General features: G+C 41.0%; 1 protein-coding gene across 1 annotated transcript in view; it reads right to left on the reverse strand.

The window, feature by feature from the left end:
- The window catches only part of LOC140492263 (ufm1-specific protease 2-like), a 46,286-nt gene that overhangs the window by 13,525 nt on the left and 8,496 nt on the right, over positions 1-24,265 (reverse strand). Inside the window, exons 5-9 of the mRNA XM_072591202.1 lie at positions 20,285-20,348; positions 16,870-17,024; positions 6,720-6,912; positions 1,930-2,073; positions 1,573-1,737 (exon numbers count right to left, since the gene is read on the reverse strand). Coding sequence (XP_072447303.1) covers positions 1,573-1,737; positions 1,930-2,073; positions 6,720-6,912; positions 16,870-17,024; positions 20,285-20,348 — 721 coding nt within the window. The remainder of the gene's footprint in view (positions 1-1,572; positions 1,738-1,929; positions 2,074-6,719; positions 6,913-16,869; positions 17,025-20,284; positions 20,349-24,265) is intronic.

Here is a 24,265-nt window from a genome sequence, read left to right on the forward strand (position 1 = left end):
CAAATGAGAATGTGGGAGAGATAGGTAAGTTTGCGGGTGACATGTAGATTAGCTGTCTGCTTAAGAATGGGAAGAGATCCTGGGGTACAGAAAATGTAGACAGGTTGGTCATGTGGGTAAATCAGTGGCAGATGGAATTTAACTCTGAAAAGCTATTATTAAAGACATTATAACAGGGAACTTGGATTCATTCAAGATAACCAGGCAGAGCTAGCATGGTTTTATCAAAGGGAAATTATGCTCATCTAATTTATTCGAGTTTTTTTTGAAGAAATAACTTGTGCTAAGAATAAAGAGGAACAACTACAAAGATTGCACTTAGATTTCCAGAAGGCATTTCATAAGGTGCCACATCAAAGGTTATTCCAGAAAATATAAGCTCGTGGTGTAGAGAGTAACACATTGGCATGGATAGAAGATTAACTGGTTAATAAAAAAGAGAACATTATTAATAAATAGGTATTTTTAGGCTGGCAGAATGTAAAAGGTAGATGCCACAAGAGTTGGGCCTCAACTCTTTCCAGTTTCTATAAATGATTTGGATGAAGCGACTGAATGCATGGTAGCTATATTTGCTGAGACACACAAATAGTAGGACAGTGAGATGTGAAGAGGACATAGAAGCCTAAAAAAAATATGGACAGGTTAAATCAGTGGGCAAAGATCTTGCAAATGGATTACAATGTGAAAAAGTGTGAAATTGTCTATTTTGCAGGAAAAAAAGACATTTTTGCCTAAATGTAGACAATTGGAGAGCTCTGCAATGTAGAGAGATCTGGGCATCCTAGTTTCTAAATGCAGAAGGTTAGTAGGCAATTACAGAAGGTAATCAAGCAAGATAATTAGTCTCATTGTGAAGGGAATTGAATGCAAAAATAAGGAGGTTTATGGTTTATGCCTATACAGGGCACTGGTGATCCCACATCCTGGAGTACTATAGTACTATGTACAGAGCTAGTCACTGTATGGAAGGACATTAATTTGTTGGAAGCAGTTCAGAAAAGGTTTATGAGACTCATACCTGGAATGAGCAATTGCCTTACAAGGAAAGGCTAGACAGACTAGGCCTGTATCCTCTGGATTTAAATGAGTCAGAGATGACTTAATTGAATCATATAAAATCCTGAGGGGACTTGACCAGGTGGATGTTGGAAGGATGTTTCCTCTTGTGGGAGAATGTAGAACTAGGGGTCATAATTTAAAAATAAAGGGTTGCCATTTAAGAGAGATATGAGGAAACTTTTTCTCTCAGAGGGTTGTGAGTCTTTGGAATTTCTTTCCTAAAAAGGCAGAATCTTTAAATATTTTTAAGGCAGAGGTACATACATTCTTGATTATCAAGAGAATGAAAGATTAATACGGAATTGCAGGAATGCGGAGTTGAAGTTAAAATGAGATCAACCATGATCTTGTTTAAAGTGTTCAAAGGGCCCGATCAGTCTCCTCTTTCTCTTTGTTTATATGTTCATAATTACTTCTTTAGAAACCTAAATTGTGCTTTTCAAAGATTATCCTATGTAAACCCAGGCAAATATGAACAACAGTTACATCAATTTAAAAGAATTATCCTACATTTTGCAACTCCCTAAGTGTAGGTACAGGTTTGTCAATGTACCCCTGAAGGTTAAACCAGGAGATGACAACTTGCAAACAACGATAGAGTCCACCCCAGTCACTGTCATTTTCATAGTCTTGTAGGCAGTGATGAAAGGTATATAAGCCATGCACAAGGGAAACCTGTACCAAATCAATAAAACATAAAATTTAAAAGCTCAAATGCATGTAACTGAATCTCAATTTTTTTTTCTTAACTTGCAGCCTATAATATAATATAATATAATATAAATGCTTTAAGTGGCAAATAATTCTTTTTCATAGCTATTTTGCTCTACATAAACACTATGGAGTATTATAGATTTATATGTATACCTTGAACTCATCAGGGTCAGGAGCAGGAATGTATTTATGTATATTTCTCAGATACAAAGATTTCACTTCATCACTCGGAAAGAGGTAAGCCATAGTACGGCGGAGGAAAGGTTTATTGTCGAGGCCAAGTTCAGCATGCAACTCCTGTACATAATAAAAAAATGGCATAACTTTTAACTGTAAGATCCTTAGGTCATCATTTAATGATTATTATTTTACAAACAATTCTAACCTCAAGTTATAACCAGAAGCCCACAAGATTCTAATTTCTGCAGTAACTTGGTTGTTCTTAAGATAATTTAGCTAAAATTAGCCAGATATCTGGCAGTACTAAAACTGCTGCCCTGCAGATGATAAGAACTTCCAATTTCTGAAGTGGAACAAATTCCTGTAGAAAACATGCAGACTGAAGTTCCACACTATCCTGTTTCTTGGTTAGAATGTCCTGTCACATCCAAATATCCACAATGGTCAGCAATCAGTAAAGTATAAAGCCTGTGATACATTTAAAATGGTAGTCAGACATGGCACTTTGCAATGGGCTGCAGTGTTAGTGAAAGTGGTAAATTAAAAGACAAATTGATGAAATGGCCAGATAGATGGTAGATAGGTTCAGTTTAATGAAGTATAGGTTATACATTTTGGTAGGAAGAACACTAAAATGGGGAGTACATTTCTAAAGGGGCTGCAGAAACAGAAAAACTTGACTGGTTATCAGCACAGATAATTGGAAATGGTAGTAGAGATAGAGAAAGTAGAAAATAAAGCATATAGGATACTCAGATTTATTAATAGGAGAATAGAGTATAAATGCAAGGAGGTAATATTGAACTTGTATAAGACACTTGTTAGACCTCAGCTGGAGTATTGTGCATCGTTGTGGGTGCCACACTATATGAAGGATGTAAATGCATCGCAGAGAGAGTGGGGAAATGATTTACAAGAATGGTTCCGGGCATGAGGAACTTCAGTTACAAGGATAGAATGAAGAAATTAGACTATTCTCCATAGACTAAGGGGAGATTTGATAGAGGTTTTCAAAATTTTGAGCAGGCTTGATAGATTAGAAAGTAAGGAACTTTTTTTTATTTACTTGTGCAGTGCTGGCAGCATTTATTACCCACCCCCAATTGCCGTTGAGAGGGTGATGGTCAGCTACCTTCTTGAACTGCTGCTGTTACCCCATGAGCTGTAATACTGTTAGGGATCGGATTCCAATATTTTGACCCAGCAATGGTGAAGGAACAGCAATATGTTTCCAAGTCAGGATGGTTAGTGAACTTGTGGGTGGTGGTGTTCTATCCAGCAGATGCCCTTGTCCTGGATGGAAGTGGTCATGGATTTGAAAGGTGCTGTCTTAGGATCTTTGGTAATTTCTGGCAGTGTGCATTGTAAACAGAATGCACTGCTGCTACTGAGCATGGGGTGATTGAGGGAGTGGATCCTTGTAGATGTAGTGATAAACAACCAGGCTGCTTTGTCTTGGATAGTCATAGAATCATACAGCAGACCCTTTGGTCCAATCAGTCCATGCCAAACATTATTCTAAACTAGATTAGTCCCACCTGCCTGCTCCTGGCCCATATCCAATCAAAGCTTTCCTATTCATGTATCTGTCCAAATATCTTTTAAATGCTGTAGTTGTACCTGCCACTTCCTTGCGAAGTTCATTCCACACGCAAACCACCCTCTGTTGATAGCAAACGTTTACAGTGTGATTCTAAAAGATGAGAGGCATAACAAACAATCCAGGTCTTTTTCAATATATAATTTCAGTTACATCACACTGTAAACTTTTGCTATAAATTCTGTGACTTACAATCTTATTCTCCACAATCACCTGATGAAGGAGCAGCGCTCCGAAAGCTAATGCTTCCAACTAAATCTGTTGGACTTTAACCTGGTGTTGTGTGATTTTTAACTCTTCACTTGTGCTTTCTCAATGGTGGACAGGCTTTGGGGAGTTCGGATGTGAGTTACCTGCTGCAGTGATCCTAGCTTCAGACCTGCTCCTGTAGCCACTGTAACTATAAGGCAAGTTCAGGAGAGTTTCTGGTCAATAAAAACCCCCAGATGTTGATAGTTGGGGATTCAATGATGGTAATACCATTGAATGTCATGGGGTGGTGGTTAGATCCTCTCTTATTAATGATGATCATTGCCTGGCATTTGTGTGGCACAGCTGTTGCTTGCCACCTGTCAGCTCAAGCCTGGATATTGTCCAGACCTTGTATTTGAATATGCTGTGCTTCAGTATCGCAGGAGTCACAGATGGCACTGAGCATTGTGCAATCATCAGCGAACATACCCACTTCTGACCTTATGATGGAGGGAAGATCTGGAAATGGCTCCAGCCAGTGGAATTATCTCCCCTGATTCCTTTGATTCCAGTTTTGTTTGGGCTCCTTGATGCCACACTCAGTCTATAACAGCTTGATGTCAAGGGCTGTCCCTCTCACCTCACCTCTGGAATTTAGCTCTTTCTTTTGATCTTTGCAATGAGGTCAGGAGCTGAGTGGCTGCGGCAGAACCAAAACTGGGTACTGTTGAGCAGGTTATTGCAGAACAAGTGCTGCTTGATAGTACTTTTGATGACACCTTCCATCACTTTACTGATGATCGAGAGTAAACTGATGAGGCAGTAAGTGGCTCGGTTACATTTGTTCTGCTTTTTGAGAACAGGACATGCCGAGGCAATTTTTCACATTGTCAGGTAGATGCCAGTGTTTTTGCTGTACTAGAACAGCATGGCTAGGGGAGTAGCAAGTTCTGAAGCACAAGCCTTCAGTACAGAATATTGTCAGGTCCCATAGCCTTTTCAGGAACCAGTCTTCCAACCCATTGCTTGATATCATGTGGAGTGAATCGATTTGGCTGAAGTCTGGCATCTGTAATGCTGGGAACTACTGGAGGATGCAGGCACTTCAGGCTGTAGATTGCAGTGAATGCTTCAGCCTAATCTTATGCACTGATTGCAATCATTGTGGATTGTGGTATTTGTGGAGCCTCCTCCTCCAATGAGTCATTTAATTATCCACCACCATTCATAACTGGGGTGTGGCAGGACTGCAGAGCTTAGATATGATCCATTGGTTGTGGGATCACTTAGCTCTACCTATCACTGCTACTTATGCTGTTTGGCATACAAGTAGTCCTGTTTGGTGACAGGTGAGCACCTCCTTTCTAGGTAGGTCTGGTGCTCCTGCACTCTCCATTCAACCAGGGTTGATCCCCTGGCTTGATGGTAATATGAAGGCAGGCCTTTGTCTCTCCAAGTACTGTGCATTGGTTACTCTTACCAATACTGTCATGGACAAATGCACCTGCAGCTGGCTGATTGATAAGGATGAGGTCAAGTATGCTTTCCCTATTGTTGGTTCCCTTACCATCTGTGACAAACCCAATCTAACAGCTAAATCCTTAGGATTTGGCCAGCCTGATCAGTAGTGCTGCTGCTGAGCCCCTCTGGTCATTGAAATCCCACAGCCACAGTACATTCTGCTACTCTCACCACCCTAATGCTTCCTCCAAGTGATGTTTAACATAGAGTAATACTGAGTGAGGATGGTATGCTGGGTAGAGGTATTTATAGAGGTATGGGGTCAATTTTGAGGACTCCAAGGGCAAATACCCCCTCCCATGTACCAATATACTGCCATCTCTGCTGGCTTTGTTCTGCCGGTGGGATAGGACATATCCAGGGATGCTGATGGGCATATCTGGGACATCGTAAGTTATAATTTTCACTATGTAAGCCTTTCACTGTGTCTCAGTACACATGCCAATAAATTCAATTCAATTCAATTCTAGTCTGAGACAACGCTCCCAATTTTGGCATGAGCCCCTAGATGTTAATAAGCAGGACTTTGCAGGGCTGCTTTTGTTGTCATTTCTGGTCCCTAGGTTGATGACAGGTAGTCCATCTGGTTTCATTTCTTTATTGAAATTGCATAGCGATTGATACAACTGAGTGGCTTCCTCGGCCATTTCAAAAGGCAGTTAATTGACAACCACATTGCTGTGGATCTGGAGCCACGTGTAGAGACATGTCACAGGTGAGAATGGCAGACTTCCTTCCCTGATGATGCCAATGGAGCATTAGATTTTTAGATCCAGATTTTATTGAATTTAGTTTCTACCATCTGCTATGGTGGTATTTGAACCTAGGTCCCCAAAACACAAGTCTCCCCTCCCCCCCAAGTTTCTGATCATAGAAGGAACAAGAGGCCATTGATTTAAAGTGATCTACAAAAGAAGCAATGGTTAAATGAAGAAAATCTCTGTCACTACATTAGTGAAGCAGATGGATCTTTCCCTGACAATCAATTCATAGTCATCATCAGACTGTTAATTCCAGAATTGTTTTTAATTTGAATTCAAATTCCATCATCTGCTGTGATGGGATTTGAACCCAAGCCCCCAGAACATCACTTTGTCTCGGGATTAATAATCTACTGATAATGCCACTAGGTCATATCTCCATTGTTACTGTAGTATTTCTTTTCTGAGAAAATGTCATGCTAAATCACATTTCCTGCATTCTGGAAAAATAATATGATAGGATGAGAGATTGTGTGGCATGATGGTATTGTTCCTACCTATGGACCAGGAGGCTCGGGTTTAATTCCCACCTGAACAGGTTGGTTAGAAATTAACTAAAATGATAGGATGTGATGATTAAAAAGAAGAGCATCAATCCAAAAGTGTCAAAATAAATTGCTACTTTCAACATTTAGTAATTCATGGACGGACTGTATAAATGGAAAAGGTGACCTGGACTCCAAACATACTTTTCGTTGCTGTTCCAGGTTTGCATCACTGATTCCAGCAGGGTATATTACTGTCGTAAGAGTAGTTTTCTCTGGCAATTCAAAGTGGAATGCCTGTGGCATTGGGACAGTCTTTCCATTTGTATACCGCTGAATACATTTGTCCATCGCAGATAACTGTGCAGTAACTGCTTCGACAAACTGATCCTGGACCCTGTCAAAAACCATCATTTACAGTTACTGTTAAAGGCATATTGTAAACTGGATGTTGCGAAACCATGCTTAATGAAAAATTACTTTATGAAAACAACTGAGTAATTTTTTAACAAAGGGACCAAAGCCACATTTCAAAATTTGCAAAATCGTCTAAACATTTCCATCACTGAATGTTCAGTATTCCAATATTCTCAAGTGTAGGCAACCCATCAGCAAAGCCTCACCAAAAACCACTGCTTTTAAGGAGTATAAATGGGGCCTATCTCCTACTTATTAACAAAGAATCCAAACATTCACATAGGTACTCAAATTGTGTGGTGACAAACCATTAGACATAATCACTTTGGTAATGCGACACTGATCAATATTAAAGTTTGATGGAACTATTTATATATTTATATATAACTATATATTTATACCAAGCAGTATTTAACTCAGATTTCCAGGATTTCTGAACTTTCTTATGGAGATTCTATTGGAAATTCACTTCCTAAATGAGCATTTAGTAAAGGGCATTTTGGGTACTAAACACTCTTGGATATAAGGGGCAAATAATCTTTCTCATGGAGATGAGAAACATGAGTTGGCCTCTTTCCCAATGTTACAATCCCATCCCTGCCAACTTTAGGTAGATAGCAGGAATAGGCTAGAGTCAGTACTGCCACTGCCCAAGGCAGGCTCAAGGTTTAGGTGGCTGAATGCTAAGGTTAGCAGATTAAAAGACCCTTTTCCACTTGCTAGGATGTCAGCCCAGTTCTATAATGGATTTAAGGTGTCCTAACATTTACCCTCTACTCCCTCATCCATTCTTCATCCCTCATCTCTTTCTATCCTTAGTTAGCACCATAGCCACATGCCTCTATATCCCCCTCAATACTTGCACCATCCTTCCCTCTTCTCATCTCAAGGTCTGTGAAATAACCATTGAGAAAGCATTTTAAAGTGTCTTTATCCTGCTAAAAACTTATTAAAATATCAGTATAAACAAGCACTCAATTCCCTTGACTGCTGTATCAAAAACCATTATTAGAATTAATGCATTAATGAGTTTGAAGCTCAGTCAAACATTCGTAATGAGATTCCATTGCACTGTTGTGTAAACGAACCATCACAGATGAATATATTAAAACATTTGAAATTGATCAAATTTCTGAACCATCCATTCAAATGATGTAACAGGAAAAAGATACCCGAGCTACATTGAAAACTTACTCAGCCATTTTTTCACGTTTTGTTGCAGGGGTTAGAATTTAATGAGTGTTGGGTTTTTGAATGGATGTACCAAAACTGTTTAACATTTTGGGAAGCAGTAAATAGTTAAGGATGAGAATTCCATTCCTCACACGGGATGAAGACTCATCTTAGATAGCGGCCGATTATTAATCCCAGTACCATCATGAACAAAACAAACTGTTCAGGGTTGACATTCTACAGTCAACATGGAGCTGGGCACAGTAGGTTGTCACAGCAAGGTAGGAGGAGGGGAGACCCAGAGAAGTGAAGATCTTAACTTGGAAGTCAGAGTGGCAGGCATTGAGGAAGAAGGAACATAGAACATTTCAGCACAGAAACAGGCCCTTCGGCCCATGATGTTGTGCCAAATTAATCTAATCCTGTCTGCCTACCCTTAGTCCATATACGTCCATTCCTTACATATTCATGTCCTTATCTAAAGGTCTCTTAAATGCCCTTAATGCATCTGCCTGACACCCCGGCAGTGCATTCCAGACTCCTACCACTCTCTATGTAAAAAACCAACCCCTCACGACTCCTTTGAACTTGCCCCCTCTTACCTTAAATGCATGACCCCTAGTATTAGACACTGTAACTCTGGGAAAAAAGGATTCTGACCGTCAACTCTATCTATGCAACCTAATTTTATAGACTTCTATCAAGTCTCCCCTTAGCCTTTTGCCACTCAAGAGAAAACAATCTGAGGTTTTCTAGCCTCTCCTTATAGCTCCTGCCCTCTAGTTTAGGCAGCATCCGGATAAACTTTTTCTGCACCCTTTCCAAAGCCTCCTCATCTTTCCTGTATTGTGGTGATCAGAATTGAACACAATACTCTAAGTGTAGCCTAACCACAGTCTTATAAAGCTGCAACACAACATCTTGACTCATGTACTCAGTTTCCTAATCAATAAAGGCAAGCATGTCACACACCTTCTTTACAACACAGTCTACTTTTGTGGCCACTTTCAGGGAGCTATGAACTTAACCACAAGATCCCTCTGTACATTAATGCTGATCAGGGTCCTGCCATTAACTGTATACTTTTCCTTAACATTTGATCACCCAAAGTGCAGCACCTCACACATACACAGATTAAACAACATCTGCCATTTCTCTGCCAATATCTGCAACCTCTCTATATCTGGCGCTATCTTTTGACAACATTCTACACTATCCATAACTCCCGCAGATCTTTGTATTGTCCGCAAATTTACTAACCCACCATCTACATTTTCGTCCAAGTCACTTATATATATCACAAACAGCAGAGGTCCTGGGATGATTTCTTGCAGAACACCACTTGTCACAGACTTTCAATCTGAAAAACACCCTTCCACCACTATCCCTTGTTATCTGTAGGCAAGCCAATTCTGAATCCATGTGGCCAAGTTACCGTGGATCCCATGGGATCTTTTTGGATGAACCTACTATGGGAAACCTTGTCTAAAGCCTTACTAAAAACCATGTAAACAACATCTACTGCTCTACCTTCATCGATCACCTCTATCACCTCCTTGAAAAATTCAATCAACTTGGTAAGACATAATCTGCCCTGCACAAAGCCATGCTGACTACCCCTAATTAGGCTATGCTCTTCCAAATGTGCGGAAATCCTATCCCTAAGAATTCTCTCCAAAAGCTTCCCTACCACCAATGTGAGACTCACCAGTCTATAGTTTGCTGGATTGTCCCTATTTCCCTTCTTAAACAGACAAACAGCGTTAGCTACTCGCCAGTCCTTGGTACCTTTCCAGTGGATAACAAGGATACAAAGATCTTGGTTAAGGCGTCAGCAATCTCCTCTCTTGCCTCTCTCAATAAACTGGGGTGGAAACCATCCTATCAGAGTGATTGCACCCATCTTATTTTTTTGAGCTCTACCCATAGTGCCTGAATGGATAAGCCCTCCAGCATGTCCTCTCTGAATGCAGATGTGACATTCTCCCTGATTAGTAATGCAACTCCTCCACTTCTTTTATCTTTCTATCTCATCTAAATCAATGAAACCCTGGAACGTTAGCAGCCAGTCCTGTCCCTCACTCAACCCAGTCTCTGTAATGGCCAAAACATCAGAGTCCCATGTACTGATCTAGGCTCATCTGCCTTACCAATAATACTCCTTGCATTGAAATAAACACATTTTAGCCCATCAATATCATCATGTTCATTTACCTGTCTCTGCCTGTCCTTTATTTCTGACTTACTGGTCCTAACATCTACCTTCCCTTTAATTCCCTTCATTTGTTGACTTTTCAATCCCTCCACTTTCTGATCTGCTGTTCTGGTTACCAGCCTCCTGCAACCTTAATGTGCTTCAAGAGATCCAAAACCACTTCTTTCTTGATCTCAAAATGCCCTAGCATATTTGCATTGTGATGATACTGCTCCTTTAACAAGGTTATGTTGCCCTTAGATGTTTTTTCAAAAGATCATAAAGACACAGGTTCCGAAATGTCTGGGGTTGATCTATTTGAGGAAGTTTTTAAGTTTAAAAAAAACTTGTACAATGAAAAGGTAGTGGCCAGTTCTCCCAGCTCAGCTTTTCTCTAGTTGGGTTTGGTTTGGTTTTAGCAGGCAGTTAGTTGTGAAGCTGCTGAATCCAAAGAAGCAGATCCATGCTGTTCCTCTCTCTCTGACATCTCTCCTGGAAGAACTTGATTTTTCCTTTTTTTGTAAAGGGGTGTTTATGGGGATTATTGCAGATATTTGGAACAGCATCATTAAGTTGGGATAATCTATCAGGTTTTCAGCTAGGTTAGGTTGTTCTATATTCTGTTCTCTTTTGTTAGTGTTTCATTCAGTAATCTTGCAAATAAATTCTGTTTTGTTTAAAACTAAGTGGTTGGGCCAGTCACATCATTCCTGGAATCTCCACTTTACACCTGCTGAAAACAGCTAGCAAAGTTAAGATCCGAGGTATTTTCTTGAAAAGTTTTGAGGGGGTCTGGCTTGGCCCATAACAGCATGCTCTACTCAATTCTCACTATCGTCGATATACTTCTTCTGGGTCAATACTGACGCAAAATACTCATTAAGAATCTCACCCACATCTTCTGCCTCCTAGCACAAGTTCTCTCCTTTATTCTTGAGTGGTCCTACCTTCTTCCTAGTTATTCTGTTGTTTTTAATGTATCTATAGAATACCTTGGGATTCTCTTTAACCAAGCTTGCCAAAGTCATTTCATAGCCCCTGCTTGCTCTCCTAATTCCCTACTTGAGTATTTTCCTGCACTCCTTATTTTCTTCATAGGCCCTGTCTGATTTTAGCTTCCTAAACCTAACATATACTTTTTGCATATAGGTTTGCTCACTAAGTTGAAAGGTTCATTTTCAGAAATTTTGCCACCATACTAGGTAACGTCTTCAGTGAGCCTCCAGATGAAGCACTGCTGATGATTCATGCTTTCTATTTATATGTTTGAGTTTCTTTGGATTGGTGATGTCATTTCTTGTGGTGATGTCATTTCTTGTGGTGATGTCATTTCCTATTGTGATGTCATTTCCTGTTCTTTTGCTCAGTGGGTGGTAAGTCAGGTCCAAGTCAATGTGTTTGTTGATAGAGTTCTGGTTGGAATACCATGCTTCTCGGAATTCTCGCGTGTGTCTCTGTTTGGCTTGTCCTAGGATGGATGTGTTGTCCCAGCCAAAGTGGTGTCTTTCCTCATCTGTATGTAAGGATACTAGTTTTGTGGCTAGTTGTTGTTCATGTATCCTGGTGGCTACATCCAGAACCTCAACCTGAGTTACAAATCTTCTCAAAACTCGCTAACTTCTTTTTGCCCTTTGACTAAATTCACAACCTTCCTTGTTATCCAAGGGTCCCTTACCTTGCCTACCTTATCCTTCCTCCCTACTGAAACATTCTGGACTTGAACTCTCATCAGCAGGTCTTTAAAATGTGGGCTTGCCTGATAACAGCTTCTCCCAATTAACCATCCCTAGCTCCTGCCTAATACTGACATAATTTGCCCTCCCCCAATTTTGTACCTTCTTTTCAAGGTCCTGACTTATCCTTGTTCATAGCTATCTTAAAATTGTCTTAAAGAAGTTGTGACCACTATTTCCAAAATGCTCTCCCACTGAAAGATCAGTCACTTGGCCAAGCTCATTAGCCAATTCAAGGTCCAGTATGACCCGTCCTCTAGTTGGACTATCCACATACCGTTTCAAGAAACCTTCTTGGATGTACTTAACGAATTCCACTCCGTCTAAGCCTCTTGCTCTGAGGGAGTCCCAGTTAATTTTGGGGAAATTAAAGTCACCCGCTATGACAACTCTGTTTTCTATCAGAATGATTGCACCCATCTTATTTTTGAGGTTTACCCATATTTCCTGAGTGGATGATCCTTTTAGCATGTTCTCTCTGAGTGCAGACATGATATTCTTCCTGATTAGTAATGCAACTCATCCACCTCTTTCACTTTCTTCCCTATCTCGTCGAAAACAAATAAACACTGGAATATTGAGCAGCCAGTCCTGTCCCTCTGTTAACTAAATTTCTGTAATGGCCACAACATCATAGTCCCTTGACTTATCCAGGCTCCAAGCTCATCTGCCTTACCTATAATGCTCTTTGCATTGAAATAAACACACTTCGGCCCATTACTACTGTTGTGTCCCTTTACTTTCTCTGTGTATCCTTTCTTTCTGATTCACTGGACCTAACATCTACCTTCCCTTCATACCCTCCACTTGTTGACCTGCTGCTCTGATTCCCCTGCCACTCTAGTTTAAACCCTCCTGAGTAGCACTAGAAAACTTCCCTGCCAGGACATTGGTTTTCCTCCAGTTTATGTGCAACCCATCCCTCTTGTACAGGTCACCCCTGTCCCAGAAGAGGTCCCAATGATTCAACAACTTGTAACCCTGCCCCCTGCACCAGCTCCTTAGCCACACATTCATCTCTCCTACCTTTCTATTCCTTGCCTCACTAGCATGTGGCACTGGCAGTAACCCAGAGATTACTACCCTCGAGGTCCTGCTCTTCAGCCTCTTTCCTAACTCCGTGGACTCACTGCACATGACCTCATCCTCCTTTCTACCTATGTCATTGGTACCAATGTGCACCATAGCCTCTGGTTGCTTACCTTCCCCCTTAAGAATTTCATGCCACTGCTCACAGATGACCTTGACCCTGAGACCATGGAGGCGGCACACCATCCTGGAGTCTTGAACAAGGCCACAGAAATGCTGGTCTGTGCCCCTAAGAAGTGAGTCCCCAAATGCCACCACTCACTTGGATCTTGCCTGACCATGTTCTACAGCAGAGCCAGTTGTGGTGCCACAGGTCTAGTTACTGTTGTTATACTCCCCTAACAGGCTATTCCCCAAACCCCTACAAAAGTATCCAACATGGTATACCTGTTAGTGAGAGGAATAGCTACAGGAGGCTTGTGGTGGTCACTGATCTACCTGATTGAACCTCTGGTGTAGCCTGCTCCCTGTAACAAGTGCCTATCACACTCTCTGTCCCTGTATGCTCGTCAGTGTGTCCAACTGCCACTCCAATGGAACAACGCAGTCTGTGAGGAGTTTCAGCTGGTCACACTTCCTGCAAACATAGTTGCCAGGGACAGTAGACTCCTCCCTGATCTCCCACATCTGGCAGAAGGAGCACACACCACTGCCCTTTTACACTAAGAAAGATAAAAGAATCTTATCTTACCTTTACCCTGCTTGCCTTATTCAAGCCCAGTATTCACCTAAGCCCACACTTATACCAACTAGCTGCACTGACTGGTTCCTTAAATTACAGTGTAATTTTTACAAGCCAACTAAATATCCTCTAGGCTATAAGAAATTTCCTAATCGTCTGTCTTAATCTCTCTCTCATCTTTTGTTTTGGTTAAAGGAGGAGAAAAGGAGGAAACATGAGAGTAATGGAATGGTTGGTGCTTACTGTTCCTTGACACTAGGTTCTTCGTCACTCTGCTGATCGGTCTGATGAGGAAATCAGAAATAGTGAGAAAGATGTCTTTCTCACCTGAGGTCCAAACAGGGTAAATTGCCAGGCTTCCTCCCGACTCCTGATATCTTGGCATTCTCAAAATCGAGGCCAGACGTAAAAAGGCTCTTATGTGGCCAGAATTAAGATATTCAAGGGCCTCAGCTGAGGCCATAGTGATCAAGTCTTCACTTAGCCTTGTAAAATTTAAGTCAGATTGAGGGCACACAGGAAAATGGCAAAAAGGGCACCCACATAATTTTATACTAACCATCCCTCCTTCCCATCCATAAATCCAGTGGTGAGGCCTGGGAATTTCTAACAATTCAGGGAAACAGATATGTGAAGAGAAATTTCCTGTGCTGGCCAATTTGCTTTTGCTCAGTTGTGCTAGCCAAATTGCTCAGTTGCTTTTTCAAAACAAAGTACTTTCATCAATCACTGTATTAAAACATACCGAACTTATACAGCATTTCCACACTTGTTTTTAACCAGCACAGACTTATTGGGCTGTAGGGCCTTTCTCAGTGTGTAACTCTGTTCCCCAGAACTGGTCCTGTCTGTCAGTTGTAAAGCTCTCCTGATACAGATTGTTCCCATGTTAGGATAGGTAAATTCAGTTCAGATTGATCAGGGCAGTCAGGTAAGGAAAGAAAGTACAGGCAGTTCTGGGATAATGTGCGTTTTGGTAGCACAATTTGGCTATAGCGTCGCTGAAGAATTAGGGAACGGTATTTTCAAGAACACTTATCTCTGTTCGCAATAGAATGATTCCAGAAGGGATTGGTTTGCGCACTTGGTTCTATGCATGTGCTGATGTGAATGCTGAAATCTGCACCATTCTGCACGTGCGCCAGTGTCAGTTGCCAACAGAGCAGCTTTCTGAGAGGTACTGTACAGAGAGCAGCTTTCTTACATTTTTAAATGTTCTGTGTTAAATTTACCTTTGTTTTGTTAGATTAGCTTCCCTACAGTATGGAAACAGGCCCTTCGGCCCAACAAGTCCACACCGACCCTCCGACGAGCAACCCACCCAGACCCATTCCCCTACATTTACCCCTGACACTATGGGCAATTTAGCATAGCCAATTCACCTGACCAGCACATCTTTGGATTGTGGGAGGAAACCGGAGTACCTGGAGGTACTACCTGGAGAAAACCCACGAAGACATGGGGAGAATGTGCAAACTGCACACAGACAGTCGCCCAAGATTGGAATCGAACCCGGGTCCCTGGTGCTGTGAGGCAGCAGTGCTAACCACTGAGCCACCGTTAATAAGTATGATTTAAACCTTCATTCAGGCTGTGCTATACTTTGTGTTAGACCTTTAGGTGATTTTTGAGTGTTCGTGGATGATATTTTTTGCTGGTCTGCCCCTAGCCCCACTTTACCCATAGGCTGCATTATTGATATTAAATGATTATCTATTAAGCGAGATTTTGCTGGATCGCAACTATGGCATTTTCAGACAGCTACCTGTAGAAGGAGTGGCTGTGACAGTGCTGCAGAGGGACAATGCTTCCTTCTCTGCTGTGTGGATCTTCAAGGTCCTTGCGTGTCAGAAGTCAACAGTTATCACGGGGTTCGGTTTGCACAGAAACCCCAGCAGTTGTGTGGCCATGCTGCTTAGAGGGAACATTGCCCTCCCAAAGGTTAGGAAGAAACAGGAAGTGTGAGTATTTGGGATGTGAGTTACTCTTCAATTGGTATGCAAGTTTAGAATCTCATGGAGTCAGAGAGATCTATAAAATGGAAAAATGTCCTTTGGCTCATTGCGATTGTGCTAGTTAGAAATGACCACCCAACTATTTTAGTCCCATTTCCCAGCACTTGGCCTGTAGCCTTGTAAGCTTTGACATTGCAAGTGTACATCTAAATATTTCTTAGGTGTTATGAGGGTTTCTGCCCCTACCGTCCTTAAAGGCACTGAGTTCCAGTTCCCATCACCCTCTGGGTGAAAAGGTTTTGCTTCACATCTCCTCTAAACTGTCTTTCCCTTTCCTTCAATCTATGCCCTATGGTCATTGAACCCCCCCATCAAGGTTTCTTCCTGTCTATCTTTTCTGTGCCCCTAATAATTTTATGCATCTCCAATCACGTTGCCTCTCAATTTGCTTGTGCTCTAAGGAAAAAAACTCTAATATGTTTAAAAAAACACAAAGAACTGCAGATGTTTGAAATCAGAAAAAAACCAGAAATTTCTGGAAAAACCCAGATCTGTCAACATCTGTGGAGAGAAAATAGAGTTAACTTTTCAGTTCCAGTGATCCTTCTTCAGTTCTGTTTTCATTTCCAATCTATCCCTAGTTATTCTCTTGTTTTTAATGTATCTATAGAATATCTTGGGATTCTCTTTAATCCCACTTGCCAAAGTCATTTCATGGCCCCTTTTTGCTCTCCTAATTCCCTCCTTGAGTAATTTCCTGCTTTCCTTATTTTCCTCAAAGGCCTGCTCGATTTTACCTTCCTCAAACTAACATATACTTCTTTTGCCTTTTGACTAAATTTGACTAAATAATAAGAAGTTTTTTAAAATCTCCAATAAAATTGCCAAAGAGTTGAAATAAATAGAGATTTTTACCTCCAGAGAAGGCAGTCATTGGCATAAGTATCCAACAAGTGCCTCAGAATAAAACCAAACAAAGCAGCAGCAAATATTTCACTTATAATATCATGGAGGCAGAAAGCGAAGACATACTGTACCAACAGTTGCTCACAGATTATGTTTACACAGTAAATGACCTAAGAAATCATTCAGTGCTTAGGAGAATACATACTTTCCCCATGGTTCCTCTGGATTCGCAAATACTACCACATCGATTGGAAGTGTCAGCTTGAAGTGGATACATGGCATCTTATTGTGCTGCACAACAATCTTTTGGAGGTGTTCAGGCCTAGTCATCTCAAAGTGAATCTCTAGGTTTATGACTTTCTGAAAAGTTAAAAACAGTTATGTTCAAATTACAGCTATTGTTCAGGGTTTTGTAAAGTTAGAAGATTCGATGAGTCATTGAATGCAAAGCCATCAAGTAATGTGTGAAGCAGTGTGGTGCTCAAAAAATGGATGCCTAGACTCAGAATGTGTTGGTGTGCACTCCCACTGCTAGAGTAATCTCCTAACATAGAAACAAAGAAGATAGGAGCAGGAGAAGACCATTTGACCCGTCAAGTCTGATCTACTGTTCAAAATAATTATGACTCATCATCAAATTCAATACTGTCTTCCTGACCTCCCCTCATATCTCTTGATCTAGTTAGCCACAAGTGTGGCATCTACCTCATTCTTGAAAATATACAATGCTTTGCTCAACCACTTCCTGTGATAGTGAATTCCAAAGGCTTACCACGCTCTAGGAATAAATGTCTCCTCATCTCAATCCTAAAACGTTTTCCCCCTATCCTTAAACTATAATCCCTCGTACTGAAATCCCCCACTATCAAGAACATTATTGCTACATCTAACCTATCTAGTCCTGTTAGAATGTTATAGGTTTCTATGCGATATCCTCCCTCATTCTTCTAAGTTCCAGTGAATACAATCTTAAATGACTCAATGTCATCTGTTGTATCATTCCTGCCATCCTGGGAATCAATTTGGTTACCCTGCATTCTCTCTACATGCACCCTTCCTCAGGTAAAGAGACCAACACTGCACACAATATTCTAGATACAGCCTCATCACTGCCGTGTATAATTGGAGCAAATCATGCTTGTTCCTGTACTCAAACCTTTTTACTATGAAGGCCAACATACAGTTTCCTTTTATTACTGTCTGCTGCATCTGTGCACATACTTACAGCAACTGGTGTGCAAGGATACCCAAGTATTATTGAATATTCCCTTATATCAATTTACAGTTGTTTGAATAATAATCCATCTTCTTACTTTTGCTACCAAAGAGGAAAGCCTCATAATTATCCACATTATACTGCATCTGCCATGCATTTGCCCATCACTTAGCCTGCCTAAATCACACTGCAACACCTCTGAATCCTCGTCACTTCTCACCCTTCCACCCAGTTTCTCATCTAAATCATTAACATACATTGTGAATAGCTGTGGTCCTAGTACTGATCACTGTGATACCTCATTGGTCACTGCCTGCATTTCAGAAAAAGACCAATGCATTCCTGCTTTTTGTTTCCTGTTTGCTATCCATTGCAATATTCTATTCCCAGTTCCTTGCGCATTAATTTTACGCATGAATCTCTTATGTGGGACTTTGTCGAAAGCCTTCTGAAAGTAAATCACATGTACTGGCTCCTCTGATCAGCTCTGCTAGTTACATCTTTGAAGAATTCATTAGATTTGTCAAGCAGGAAATCCCTTTTGTAAATTCATGTTTCTGAATCTGAAACCATCTCTTTAGCAATAAGCTAATATGACATACCCTGCTATCTCTACACCGGCTAACGCGTGGCACTGGAAATAATCCTGAGATCACTGTCTTTGAGGTGCGACTCTTCAGCTTGCTTCCTAACTCCCTAAATTCCATTTTTAGAACGTCTATCATTGGTACCGATGTTTATCACATCTTTTGACTGTGCATCCTCCCCCTTCAAAATGTCCTGTAGTGACTCTGATGCATCCTTGATCCTAGCACCTAGAAGGTAACATACCACCTTGAAAATCATTTGTGGCCTATTTATTACCCTTACAATTGGATTCCCTATGACTATTACATTTCCCCACATTCTGCTCCTCCCCTGTGCAGCAGAGACAATCATGGTGTCATGAATTTGACTATTGTTGTTTTCCCCTGACACGCTATTCCCTTCAATTGTACCCAAAGTGCTTTATCTGTTTTTAGGGAAATGGCCACAGGGGATTCCTGCATTGTCTTCCTAGACCTCCTCTTACTCTGCCTGATGGTCATTTATAACCTGTGATGTGACCACCTCTCTCTGCATGATCTTCCTGATTCTCTCAGTTTCGCAGATACCACTTCATCTCTGAAATTCAAGTTTCCAGGAATTGCATCTGGAAACACTTCCAGCAGACATGCTGGCCCAGGCTTCCTGTATAGAGCAGGAGGAGCATACAATGGCTTTGAGCTCTCCTGCCATGACTTACCCCTTTAAATTGAACCTTTTGCAAAACGTTTAATAACAAATAATACCAACTTCTCTCAGACCCTTTACTTATTACTATAGAAAACAGTCCTTAGAAACTATAAACTACAAAAAGACCTTACAAACTATGAATATGACAAACTGCACTGCGCTTTTTACATTAGGCAAAATAACATATACCAATAGATTTCTACACTTGAGTCCCAAAAACCAATGTTTGTAGTAATTTATGGTAACATCTGATTCACTCATGTCTTTTGGGGACATTCCTACCGGTTCTGGCCTACATGTGACTCCAGATCCACAGCAATGTGATAGACTCTCATTTGCCATCTGGGCAATTAAGTATGGGCAATAAATGCTGCCCCATAAGTGACACCCTCGTCCCATGAATGAATAAAGAAAACCAAAATGTGAGCAGATTTTGAGAAGAATTACATAAATTATTTACTGAAATGTTTATGCCCACCCAAGGGTGGAGTTGACTCCAAGGGACTGTTTGAGTTAGTCTATATGAAATTCAGGAACTGCTGTCCTCTCAGTAAGTAACTGCTCTTGACATTGAAACTCAATCAAGAAGTTCCCATCCTGACCTTTTTTGTTATTGCTGCAAACAAAATGGTTGATATTGCATGAAGTAGTAAGACTTGCAGAGAGAAGTCTCGGACAGTGACAAAAATGGAAGAAAGCACACGAATACACAAAACTGAATCTGATTTGCAGAAAAAAAACTTCAATCAGCCTAAAAGTATTCATGTTGTAGTCACTTTTAAGAAGGCCTCTCTTACAACTCAGGAAACCCGAATACAGCTTAGTCCATCCAAGAGAAAAATGTGAGATCAGGGCAAGAATCAATTTTAAACAAGTAATGAAGCTTGTGAAACCTCCACTCAATTTAGTTCCTTTCTTGAAACTGACAATACATTGGTTGCATCAGTCTGTACAATTGATGTGGCAGCACTTGCCTATTATGTTGAAGGTTTGTCAATGGCAGTAGCATTTTGCTCCAAGGATGGGCTAGCTGCTGTCACATCAAATCATTGCAGATGTTCCTCATCAGAAGTATTTGTGAAAGCAAAAAAATCCTTAAAATCTAAAATAATAAAGTATGTATGCCTACCAGAGGTACAACCCTTAAGAATTTCTTTTTGGAAGCCTTTCTTAGTAGCTCGCTGACTTCAGCCCTGGAGTAAAACAAAATTAAACTGTGATAAGGCAGCACATAAATAAACATGATTCATTTTGTTCTCGTATTTGATACCAATGTTAACTAGGATGAATTAAACAAAATGGTCTTTTTCATTTCTATCTGTGTAAAAGCTGCTAGTAATGTTTGAAGATCAAGGCTTCCCTTATTCTCATCAACTTCTACAGAATAAACATAATTAGGCACAATATGACAGAGCACCACACACCATCATGATAATAGGATGGGGAGTGCCACAAGTCATCTGATGGGATGTAGATTGCATGGATTCAGTTTTCTCCACACAGAGTCACAGAACTGTTTTGGTGTTGAAGGAGGCCATTCAGCCCATCATGTCTGCATGGTCTTTCTGAGCATTTTTCTCAATATAATGCCACTGACTTGTCTTTATGATCCAACAATGCATGCCAAAACTAAATTCACAAGATACATAGCAAGTTCTACAAAATTCTTGAATTGTAATTAAATAAATTCAAAGGAAGTGGTCTTATCAGAACTTTAATCCTCAAATCCGGAGATGCACACAGCAGCAATAGGTAGAAATTGTGTCTGCTTTCCTATGTTATAACATGAATTACTTGGCTGCACCTTAAAAAGTCTTCAAAATGCTTTGGGTCATTCTGAGGTTGTGAAAGGTTCGAGAATAGACTAATATTCCTAACAAATTGATGTGTGCTGATAACCTTTATGAAGAGGCAGAAAATGGAGCAGTTATCAAAATGCTGTAAGGCTACAATTTTGGCTTTGAGCTATAGAGACAATGAGGTCATTTAAAAATGTACTTGTGCACCTTGCTTGGTCTATGAGGGAAAGGAAGAGTTCAGTTTTTCCTATGTTTTGCTACATGTTCCACATTTATACTGACTTTTTCGTTTTAAAACCAGCTCTAATTTAATTATACTCTTAATTTTTCAGAGTTCTACTGGCTAACAGCCTTATGATTATAGAATCATAAAGTCATAGAGCATTACAGCATGGAAAAAGGCCCATTGCATCCATGGCATTAAGCACATATCAAATTGGCCCATCAATTTGTATGCTGTGGAGTTTCATGTGTCCATCTAAATAACCGTTAAATGTTGTGTTGAATTTGCCTCTGTCACCCTTTCAAGCAGTGAGTTTCAAATACCCATCACTCTTTAGGTGAAAAATTATTCTCATTGAATCACGTCTAAATTTCCTGTCCCTTACCTATCTATGCCTGTTGGTAACTGACCCCACTACAAAAGGGGAAAGCTTATTTCTAACAACCCTATCTATCTTCCTTATAATTTTGTAGATGTCAATCAGGTGCCCACTCAGCTTTTGCTGCCTTTTGGAAAACAAGCCCAAGTTATCTGAAGAATTGGGTCAAAGCATTAACTCTGCTTTCCATGGATACTGCCATACCTGCTGAGTTTCTCCAACAAGTTTTGTCTTTGTCCAATCTACCTAGTCTCTCTTCAAAGAAATGCTCCAGCCAGAGCAACATCCTGGTGAATGGCCTCTGCACTCTGTCTGGTGCAATCACATTCTTTCTATAGTGTGATATGCATTTATTTACCTCCTCAAAAAATAGTCAAACTATTCCACATTAGTCATGGCACTGGCATCTACCCAACAATGTGGAAAATTGCCCAGTTATGACCTGTCCTCAAAAAGCAGGGCAAATCAGGATGGTATTACAGGGGCAAAAAGGACGTTTGATGAGGACTTGACTACTGAGGTAGTATGGGCTGAGGTTAGAACAGGAAAGGAGAGGGCACCCTTTTGGGAATTTCCTATAGGCCTCCAAAGAGTTCCAGAGATGTGGAGGAAAAGATTGCAAGGATGTTTCTAAATAGGAGCAAAAGTAACAAGGTAGTCATTATGGGGTCTTTAACTTTTCAAATAGTTACTGGAAACTTTAGATGAGTCAGTTTTTGTCCAATTAGTGCTGGAGGGTTTCATGTCACAGTATGTAGGTAGACCAACAAGAGGTGAGGCCACATTGGATTTGGTACAGGGTAATGAGCCAGGTCAGGTGTTAGATTTGGAGGTAGGTTAGCACTTTAGTGATAGTGATCACAATTTGCTTATTTTTAATTTAGCAATTGAAAGGGATAGGTATATACAGCAGTGCAAGAGTTATAGCTGGGGAAAAAGCAATTATGATGTGATTAAGCAAGATTTAGGATACGTAGGATAGGGAAGACAACTGCAAGGGATGGGCACAATTGAAATGTGGAGCTTGTTCAAGGAACAGCTACTGCCTGTCCTTGATAAGAATGTACCTGTCAGACAGGGAGGAAATAGTCAAGTGAGGGAGCTGTGGTTCTTGTCAAGAGGAAGATGAAGGCTTACATAAAAATGAGACACTAAGGCTCAGTTAGGGCGCTTAAGAGTTACAAGTTAGCCAGGAAGGACCTAAAGAGAGGGCAACGAAGAGCCAGGAGGGGACATGAGAAGTCTTTGGCAGATTGAATCAAGGAAAATTCAACTGGACCCATCCTATAACTACAATGGCTACAAGGGTTACAAGAACAGGTTCAGAGGCAAGAAATATTATTGTTCATAACTTATCTCCTGACTCTCCAAAGTCTGTCAGCCTTTTGCAGAGTACAAGTCAGGATTGTAATAGAATACTCCCCACTTGTCTGGATGGGTGCAGCTCCAACAACAATCAAGAAGTTTGACACCAGCCAAGACACAGCCCATTTGATTGAACCACATCCACAAATATTCATTCCCTCCACCACCGACACTCAGTAGCGGCAATGTGTACTATCTGCAAGAAATTCACCAAAGATCCTCAGATAGCACTTTCCAAACTCACAACCACTTCATTACAGAAGGACATGGGAGCAGTAGATACATGGGAACACCACCACTTGCAGAGTCCCTTCCAAGCCACACACCGTCCTGACTTGGAAATATATCATTATTCCTTCACTATTCCTGGGTCAAAATCCTAAGGACATTGTGGATCTACCTACAGCACATGGACTGCAGTGGTTCAAGAAGGCAGCGCACAACCACCTTCTCAAGGGCAACTAAGGATGGGTAACAAATGCTGAACAGCCAGCAATGCCCACGTGAATAACAAAAATGAGCGAGTTGCTTGATGTATGTGCCACTATAGTCTGCATTGAGTTATATTGCACACTCCTGTGCTTCTCACCTCGCTATTCATGTAAGTGAGAATGGGTGGCACAGTGGCTCAGTGGTTAGCACTGCTGCCTCACAGCGCCAGGGACCTGGGTTCAATTCCTGTCTCAGGAAACTGTCTGTGTGGAGTTTGCACATTCTCCCTGTGTCTGTGTGGGCTTCCTCTGGGTGCTCCGGTTTCCTCCCACAGTCCAAAGATGTGCAGGTTAGGTGAGTTGGCCATGCTAAATTGCCCATAGTGTTAGGTGTAGGGGAATGGGTCTGGGTGGGTTGCTCTTTAGAGGGTTGGTGTGGACTTGTTGGGCCGAAGGGCCTGTTTCCATACTGTAGGGAATCTAAAAAAAAGAATTGGGAACATTACTTGGTGAATTGTGTGGTCAGCAAGATGGAAGCTACCTTCTGTGTTCCAAGGTTCAGACAACATAATTAAAGCATGTCTGCATACTATTCTAGGTGCTGGAAGCGAGAAAATGTCTCTCGCCTCTCACATTATCTTGCTCTACTATAAACTCTGAGACATATTGAAGAAATAAAGCATACTGCCACTTCACAAAGGAAGGTCTTGAAGTGCTGATGGAGTTGGAGTATTGGAGAATCATTAGCTGATTGCAGTAACCCTAGCAGATACATTCAGCCTTGGTAGAAATAGTAGCATGAGTGAGTGCTCTCTGTACTGTAAAAAGATACGTCCTGCAATGCTGCAAGAAATACAGTGATATCTGCCCTCCGCAAGAGTAAGTAATACTACCTTCCCTCTGCTACTTCACA

This window comes from Chiloscyllium punctatum, chromosome 2, assembly GCF_047496795.1.
Source record: "Chiloscyllium punctatum isolate Juve2018m chromosome 2, sChiPun1.3, whole genome shotgun sequence".
Taxonomy (NCBI): Eukaryota; Metazoa; Chordata; class Chondrichthyes; order Orectolobiformes; family Hemiscylliidae; genus Chiloscyllium; species Chiloscyllium punctatum.